Source organism: Papaver somniferum, chromosome 4 (assembly GCF_003573695.1).
Source record: "Papaver somniferum cultivar HN1 chromosome 4, ASM357369v1, whole genome shotgun sequence".
NCBI classification, from domain to species: Eukaryota; Viridiplantae; Streptophyta; class Magnoliopsida; order Ranunculales; family Papaveraceae; genus Papaver; species Papaver somniferum.
In genome coordinates this window covers 22,859,953-22,869,267 of record NC_039361.1, presented here as the reverse complement: position 1 = coordinate 22,869,267, position 9,315 = coordinate 22,859,953, and the positions used below count along the sequence as shown (strand labels likewise).

At 44.7% G+C, this 9,315-nt stretch overlaps 1 protein-coding gene across 1 annotated transcript; it reads right to left on the bottom strand.

Annotated features, from left to right (window-relative positions):
• Window positions 1–6,818: 6,818 nt before the first annotated feature.
• On the bottom strand, window positions 6,819–8,816 carry LOC113272172. Its single transcript, XM_026522060.1, has 4 exons — window positions 8,801–8,816; window positions 8,175–8,578; window positions 7,972–8,097; window positions 6,819–7,250 (listed from the first exon to the last, which is right to left on the bottom strand). Exons 1-4 carry the CDS (start codon window positions 8,814–8,816, stop codon window positions 7,035–7,037), a joined length of 762 nt encoding a protein of 253 aa, XP_026377845.1. The 3' UTR covers window positions 6,819–7,034.
• Between the last annotated feature and the right edge of the window lie 499 nt (window positions 8,817–9,315).

The following is a 9,315-nucleotide window of genomic DNA, read 5'->3' as shown; positions in this document are numbered from 1 at the left end:
AAAACAAATTACCAGCCCATTTTACTCAAAATAGGGTGATACCAATCGACAGTAGTGATTGAATCTCCTTGATTCGCCCGAAATATTCTCAGAAAATCTGCCAGGCACGATACGCCCCTGTTTTGTGAAATCTTCCCATATCTTCCTTTATTTTCGAGTTTAAGTCCACCAAATATCCTGTTTAGTCATATCATACTATTACCAAACCAAATCCACGAAAAGATTGCATAAAATCACGTCCAAAATCCGCCCTGAGAAGTCTACATGCTAACAGAGTTTCAAACAACATTTCCCCGCCATATTTTTCTCAAACCGTGAAGAAAAAGGAGTCCCCTTAACCAGTGATGGGGTGAGATTAGCAGTTGGCTCCGTGGGGTGCCCCTTATCAGTTGGGTGCCCCTTATCCAAAATTGAGAGTCCGAATAACATGTGTCCTCCGGGTGCTTATACCAACTTTTCGAGCAGAAATTTCCAAAAATGTTTATTTCCAAAAAATACCTACAAACACATAAAACACCCAAAATTAGTACAAAATCGAGTGCCAACAATATATAGTATTGAGATCAAATTAGACACAAAAATGTGTCTATCAACTTCTCAGAAACCGAAAGCAAACGATCCAGTCATCAAGTGACTCAAAACGACTGGGGACTTCCCACAATCGCGGCGGTGCTTCCCACAAAACTCGATCTTACACACGGAGGATCCCCTTTTCATCAGGAGATCTAGGAAACCGAGTAAGTCTTGCCTAGACAGAATATATGGTTTACAATTTGAAGTTTTCACGAGAATGACAAAACCAATAGCCTTGTTATGTTTCATCCCATGTCATCTACCAACACGCAATGTTCACGATTCCATATCTTCCCTGGGATGTTCTATCACTTACAATCATAAACAAAAAACGACATCATCCTAAAACGGTTCATCCCGAATAATAACCCAAAACCCTCATAGGTAACACTTGTCTATCAACCCAGATATCCAGAAAATCAAAACCATAAGCCAGGTGTTTCATTTGCCTTTCAAATTTTTTTTTTCAGAAGACAGAAATGCATCCAAAGGAAGCCATTGAACAGTGGTTTGCTCTTCTCGAAGAAGACGTCCTTCGTCATTTGGGGGACCGCCTGTTTCAGCTCCAACTCTTTGGATAGCCTTCCAACCTCCGCCTCTTGTTGTTTGACTACGTCCGTAGAAGGACCTTCGGTCGCCTTGGCCTGCAACCTTGGATCTCAGAGAAACCCTAACGCCCAGTTTTCATGGAATCAGTTGCATGACCATGTGTACCTACTTTGCATCATAACGATTACCAGTCACTATTCATGAGGTAGCTAACGCTATCACGGTAATATTCGAAGAGAAGAACAATATTTCTACAGGTTTATGGGAGGCGTACCTATGGCTAGGGTTTGCACCAACACAAGAAACGCTGGAGTACATACCTGGAATATGCTGGCCCGCTTTATTACTACCGCGCCACGCCAAGACAGCGCCCACGCCGGAACCAGCGCCCACGCCAAGCCAGCGCCATGCCAAGCCAGCGTCCATGTCAAGCCAGCACTCGTTCCAACAAGATGCAGCGCTAACAACTTGCATCTTTACAGGGCCAGCAACTTGCATCTTTTCCAGCGCGCTGACAGCTTACGTCCTTCCATCACCGACAACTTGCGTCCTTCCGGCACCGACAACTTGCGTCTTCCAGCGCTGACAGCTTGCGTCCTTCCGGCACCGACAACTTGCGTCTTCCAGCGCTGACATCTTACGTCCTTCTGACATCGGCAATTTACATCTTCCCAGCGCTAGCAGCTTACATCCTTCTAGCGTTGCACTTGAACGCCCCGTAGGGAATCAGCAATCCGATTTCATCACACATAAAGATTAGGAACGACTTCTCCAAAATCGAAGGAAAGAAAATCATCAAACCCCCTGAGTTCACGAAGACTCTCTTCTTGTCAAGAGACGCATGATTTATGGGGACTTCGACCACAAAACTGTACAGTCCGTGATGAAACATTTATATGAGATTCTATGTTTACCCAAGGAACAACGTCAAGACATATTTTCAGCCCTCGACCGTATCGCATCATGGAAGTAGCCTTTTCCAAACAGAGAAATCGTCCCCAAATCCCAACCTCCCTTGGAGAGCACGATTGATAGATGGAACTGGGGACTCCTAACCACTGTCCGCTTGAAGTACGTCCAGACTTACAACACACTGATTGACGCAGCCTCTCCTGCGGCTCCGCTTCAATGTTCGCTTCAGCAGCCGCTCCGCTTTAAGATTCGCTCCAACAGCCGCTCCGCTTCAGCATTCTTTCCATAAACTGCTCCAGGATCCGAAGCCGAAACTTCAGCGTTTGGCTTCCTAAGTTTCAACATCCTCCCCAAGAACCAAAGATGCTTCAATGCCGCTTCTTCCAGCAAAGGATCGTACCACCGCGCTCCACATGTCAAGGATCATGATCACAGTCATCCATTATTCGTAGTCATGGCCGCCTTTTAATCCATCCCGCCAAAACTCGTGATCATGGAAAGTTTGCTCGCTAACACATCCAGCCAATCCTTTTACTTCCATGGATGCCCGTACAATTCCAACCAACCTACCTTGTTACCACGACAATGCAGTCTCCTCTGACTACATCTCCTACCAAGAACTGTTACCGCTCATTTGTTGATATCAGCCAGAGCTTCACCAAAACAACAATCACTACAAAGATGGAAACATGTAAACCATACTTGGGGACTGAGGATATATACGGAATACCCTCACTGTCAAAGCTCGGAAGACACAATCAACCAAAAAGGCCATAGCCACAACAAGGCCATCCACTCAAGGGTGCAGCGCAAGAATATCATCACCTCTCTGTATAGAAGACGCCTTCGACACTCTACGAGGCCGCGACGGATCCCAAGCCTTCCCATAGGAAACAACTTCAGAAACTAAAGAAGAGCGCGACTGGGCACTGATCATCGCAGTCCATCCCGACGACCATCAAAGAATATTTCATCCATGTGATATTCAGAGCATCCCGACATCACATCTAGAAGAGTACAATAAGCTTGCATCAAATCCCGTGGACGTGGATTCAAGGCGATGCAATGAAAGTAAGCTACACATGGGGACTACCAGCGCGGGACGTTTTCACTCCCCTCAACCTGGTTGTGTTTGATTTCAACATCATCGCTGCCGAAGTTTTATGATCCGTAAGAATTTCTCAACATGAAGACGTACATGTGCATCAAAGACTCCAAAAGCACACCACAAGGATACATTCACATATTCGGCCATGTCATCGGATTTAACAAGAAGATAACTGGGGACTTCTCACCGCATCCTATTCCATATGACAGTCCAAGATTCATAAGATGGTTCAAAGGATGTCTCTTGGTAAAAGTACTTGAAGACTTGATAGCAGCACATCGGCAACAGAATGTCTCCCAACACATCTATTTCATCCTGTGGGTTCGGGAGATTTCTACCATACAATCATCCACGACATATCATCGTCCTGATCGGAAGGTCCAGACACTGAACAACCTAAAGTCAAGGATGGACCAACAATGCAACCACAACCTCCAAGGTTAGCCCTGACATGATCGCTGCCGAGCGTATGTTTCATCCATCCATCCCAAGAATGCAATGGAGTTTGGTAAATTTTGGAATCCACTGGAGAGACACTGCGAATGAAAGCACGGACCCGGACGAGCAACAGAAAACAGAAGAGGGTCGATACCTCTTTCCATGCGAACAGAGTTTTTAAAGCTTGAACAAAATGAAGATTTCTTCTTGCTCCATGAACGGGAATAGATGACTGGAGCGCGACTATGCCACCCCGGGCCTGCAACATCCCTCCTGACTTCTTCCTGATTTTCACTGTCGGGCCGTTTTCACCTCCTAAGAGAGCTCAAAACCTAAATATTCCCAAGTGGGATGATAGGGAATTCTGTTTTGTGTCCGATAAAGGGGCGGACCGTCAAAATACGAGTGCGTACGAGGATTCTACAACGATTCTAGCAAAGGGCGCTAATCAGGGTTGCGGCGTGTCAAACCCTAAACCTCAAGCGCTTCCCTTGCAAGCGTTTCCTTCCAAAGCACTTCCCTTACCAGCGCCATGCCTTTCCAAGCGCTTTACAGAGCGGACCACACTCGTTCCATGCCCGTCTGTGTTAATGTGGCCCCTTCATGCCAAGTCCATGCTAGCAGCTCCACCTCGCGTTCCAAAGCCTAGCCCTGAAGACACCTAGTCATACTGGGATTCGTGAAAAGCTACCAGATGCAAGGATTGCGGATTCTACTTACATCTCGAAAAAGGTCAGACAAATATCCTCGACCCTCTTTCATGACTTACTGTCTCAGTTCTATCTTCGTCTGTCACCATCTTATGCTTACATCGCAACAAGGCCCATGTTACAAGCTAAGCAGGGGTCTTAATGTTGATGGCGGTTTTAGGACCAGGGGAAAAATCGTAAAATCTCACGTATAGCATGGCGTCACCGGTGACACTAACATATTTATTAGAGCATTTAACGCGCTTACGCAAAAATCACCAGGGTACCTTTTAAGCGCTAAATTCGGGTTTCGATACACCAAACCCTAATTACCGCACCACCGTGCCAGCAGCATGCCAGACATGCCAGCCGCACCACCTTGCCAGCAGCATGCCAGACATTCCAGGCGCACCACCGTGCCAGCAGCATGTCACACATGCCATCCGCACCACCATGCCAGCAGCATGCCAGCCACGTCTCCACACCAAGGCATGCCAATCATGCCACATGTGCCAAACGCACATACCGCGCAATCTTCGCGCGCCAAGGCATGCCAACCGTGCCACATGTTCCAAACGCACATACCACGCACTCTTTGCACGCCAAAGGCATACCATGCAAGCCGTACAACCAAAATCTAACCTTGGCCATACTGCCACCCCTTCCGAATTCTTCCTGTTTTTTCTGTCGGGCCGTTTTAGACCCCTAAACAAGCTCAACACCTAAAGATTCCCTCTTGAGGAGATGGAGAATTCTGTTTTGTGTCCGATAAAGGGGCGTACCGTCAAAATTCGAGTCCGTACACGGATTCTACAACGATTCTAGTAAAGGGATCTAATTAGGGTTTCGGCGTGTCAAACCCTAAACCGCAAGCGCTTCCCTTGCAAGCGTTTCCCTTACAAAGCGCTTCCCTTCCAAGCCGCTACACGTGCCGTTGGCACATGCCAAGAAACGCTTGCAACCTAGCATGCCAAGCCGTGCAAACCTAGGGCCAAGCCGCCACACGCGCTATTGGCACATGCCAAGCGACTCTTGCGACCTAGCATGCCAAGTCGTGCAAGCCTAGGGACAAGCCGCCACACATGCCATTGGCACATACCAAGTGACGCTTGCGATCTAGCATGCCAAATCGTGCAAACTTAGGGCCAAGACGCCACACGCGCCATTAGTATATGCCAAGCGACGCTTGCAACCTAGCATGCCAAGCCGTGCAAACCTATGGTCAAAGCTGCCACGCGCGCCATTGGCACATGCCATGCAACACTTGCATTTTGGAATTACCACTTGCACACGATGTGCAACCTAAAACCAAGGAATTCCGCACAAGCCATTGGCACATGTCGTGCAACCCTTGCACTTTGGCATGTCGCGCCTACATCAAAGGCCACGATTTCTCTTAAGATGCAAAATCTCGACCGTCGAAGGTCGCCACTGAGCCAGCACATCTCTCAATCTCAACTTATCAAACACCAGAGACATGCTACACGTTTCCCACGAAAACACCCGAGACATCAATACATGTCACAAACTAGGGGATGCTCTTTAGGGTTTTGGTTTAGCGGTTTACAGCGTGCGGCATACACAAATGTCCGTTTCAAGACAATGTATTAAGAATAAAACGGTTAGTAAATGCAGGAAGTAATGGTGAAACGCTCTTTCATTATGGAACATCAATTCCATCAAATTTCATCAATACTAGGCGTTACCACCTCTTCCCATTTAACTCATCCGTTTCTTTTTCTTACGAGGCCAGAGTACGTTTCACTTAGACTTGTATAAATAGGTCTTACCTATTTCCACCAAGACAACAAGTTTTTGGTCAGGAGAAATGTAATACTCAGAAAGGCAACTCTACTAGCTTTTCTAAAAGCTTTCACCTTCTGATGCAAGTCAAGTATTAATCTTCCAGAACTGTTCTGGTCTCAACACTCTCTTCGCTTCCCTCCCTAAACCATCCCTTCTCCTCCTCTTTGTGACCGAAGCAAATCCGGAACGACCATTTCTTGGTTTAGGTCGGAGTTGTACAGATTGATCTATCGAATCTAAAGTACTCCCGTGCAGTACATTTGTTTAGGGTTTAGATTTGTTTCTCACTCACCTACCGAAATTACCAAAATCGGCAGAAACGGTTTTCACCCATAAACACATGTGCACTCAAATCTTTTAGAAATATCTCATATCCAAAATCCAAAACCTAAAGGAAAAACAGTAAGAAATCCAAACCACTATTAGAAAACTTATCTCTCAAATCACTCACAAAAAAAAGAAAAAAACGGCTAGCCGACCTAAAGAAAACCGTCCAAAACCAGCTTTTCTCCTGGGGAAAAGATTTCCTTTTTCCTGGTCAGCTCCTGCACCTTGATTTCAGCATCTCGCGTTATTTTCTATGCACGCTCCACCTCCTCGCTTACCAGTTTCTCCTCAAGGGTAAGAGTATCTCTCGAAAAGCGAGGGCCAGAGTGCAACAGCTTTTCAAATTCGGCTTGGGTGTTGTTGAGCCATTCTCGGAGTCATTTCACGTCAAAACGAAGATTTTCACAAGTGGTCACGATGTTTTCAAGGTCTATGAAGTAGCCAGAAGGAATGTTGTTCATAGTCAAGTCCCGTACCGCATCGAGGGTCTCCAACAAGTCATTAAATATTTCGATCATGGGATGAACGACATAAGTTATTATCCCCATTGTAGCAATATGGCCATATCTTTGCCAAATCAACCGGTACAGTTTGGCATGTTTGGTAGCAACATCAAATCCCCCTACAAGTATTTAATTTGAGCCCAGGTTTGCACTGGGGTCGACAAAATCCAGGCCAGCAATAGGAGATTCGGCGACAGTCGATGGATGTGCTTCATCTCTTCGGGTTTCTTCGACACGAGAATCACCAGAACCTGGAGACTGATGGGTAGTTGAGGCATTTTCGAGAGAGGATATTTCTGTTGTATTTCCAATAAATACATCTTGATTCATTCCCACGTCATGAGTCTACAAAATAAGATGGAATCAAATAAGGTATATTGAGATATGGAAGTAAAAAGGGGAATTTAGCTTCGACGATTAAATTTGCTTTCGCAGGTGGGATTAGTGTTCATAGAGACAAAGTCCACGTCTTATACTCATATAAGAAATATAATAAATTCATAATACTCTAGGAGACATATTCAAAGCGTCATGACATGCAACAGATCAAGGAATATGAGAATCCTCTTATGATTGGGATTGTTGTACAATGCCATGATGAAACGCATTAACTGACGAACATTTGTAAGGAATTTTGGGGTACTGTCTTGAGCAAGTATGTTTATCTATATCTCTTCTACAACATATCAAAAGGGTGCCTCAAACGGATAAGCTATCTAGGATATGTGATCCCAACATCGAAGTAAGCGCGATCTGAAACGCTCCTGAAAATTCTATACGGGATTTCTGATGACAAAAGTATGTGGTTGGTTGACTGACCTAAACAATTCGAAATTAGGACATTTTATATGTGTTGAATATATAATCCTTTTATCTTTTCAAATTGGGGTTGGGAGCTCAAATCTGATATTGTATGAAGATTCTACAGTTTATTATATACAGGTCTACTGAATCTGAAAATTTCTGACGAATACTCGACTAAAGGGATATTCCTAGGTATGATCATCACGGTACTAACCAAGAATGGGAATATTTATGGAGTTAAAAAAAAAGATGGCGTACTTACCGGTGGAATTCCTAAAGTAGGAGGAGAAGGGTCTTCCGTCATGGTAGAATCGAGGCAGTCTATGTCAGTTTCTATGTTGTCCACCTGAGAATCAATTTCTCTTCGAGCACGAACGGAACGTCCAATCTAAAAGGGCACATCCAGTTAAAATTGTAAAAGAATATGATTAGTTCATGGAAAATAGTTAAACAGAAAATACTTACTTGGTTTGCGCAAGGGGATGGATGTTTGGAACTCGTTTCGTGAGACGCGAAGATTACACCATCCTCCAAAATATCTTGTATGAAACTACTTATGCTCATCAGTTGCTCCATCCGGTAAGTTTGACCTCTAGAAGATACGCGGCCGGTCCTTTGAGCATGAAAGAACGGAAAGCTTCTTCGCAAACCACTTACAGTACCGAGATTCTGCTGGATCCTAGAAAGCGTGGATGGTCCTTTACGAAAAGGGATATCCTGGTCAAATCCAATCTGGCGAGCAGTTCTGTCGATATTGTAAGATTGTATACTAAAGTCACCACGGCTATCCAAACTCAATACACGACCAGGAGAACTGTTGAATACATATGTAGCCTCTGCCTCAGATAAGTGATCATGTCCTATTGCAACTGAGCCACACCCTCAGGAATTTGTGTCCAAGGACGAAAGATGATAGATTTTTCATTATCCATTAATGCGAACAAGGGTTGCTGAATTGGATATTTATTGCACAAACGACAAATTCTGGCTATCTGAGGATCACTAGTTTTCAGTGAACGAGGGACAGGAAAAGTGTTCCTATAGCCACGCCTGAAGGAAGCACACATTCACCCAGGTATCCATTCTTTTACCATTCGAAGATGCCATATCCTATACAAAATTGTCTAAAGTCGAGTACGTAGTTCCTAAAAATAAATTCCCAATAGGAAAAGTTATTCCCCGAGCCATTTTTATCGCACAGGAATCAGTGCAGATTTTAGCTCTTCGCCGTTTGAGTTCTCAAAAACATCTTTAGATAGCCATAATAATATGAAAGCAGCGATCTGTGTGGTGGAATAAGATGCAAATCCGGGAAGTCCCTCATTACTACGCCAACGGCTAATCCAAAATTTAAATCTATTCTTCTTAATAACTGCTTGAGCATGAGTTTGATTAATGGCTTCGGATAGAGCTAGAGATACTTCCTTTTCACTATCATCTAACGTTAAAGACAAGATACCTGTAACTGGAAGATGAAGAAGTGCCGCTACATCTTCGAGAGTAATTATGAGTTCTCCCCAAGCGAAGACGATGGTGTGAGTATGTTTACTCCAACGACATAGCAGGGCTATCAAATCAGCAATGACTTTCTTTATTTTTAAGGACC

What these genes read in the sequence shown, in the direction of transcription:
- LOC113272172 (XM_026522060.1), bottom strand. An exon ending in CATCCCCTTGCGCAAACCAA is followed by an intron (nt 8,098 to 8,174) that starts GTAAGTATTTTC and finishes GTGCCCTTTTAG; the next exon opens with ATTGGACGTTCCGTTCGTGC. An exon ending in CTACTTTAGGAATTCCACCG is followed by an intron (nt 7,251 to 7,971) that starts GTAAGTACGCCA and finishes CTTATTTTGTAG; the next exon opens with ACTCATGACGTGGGAATGAA.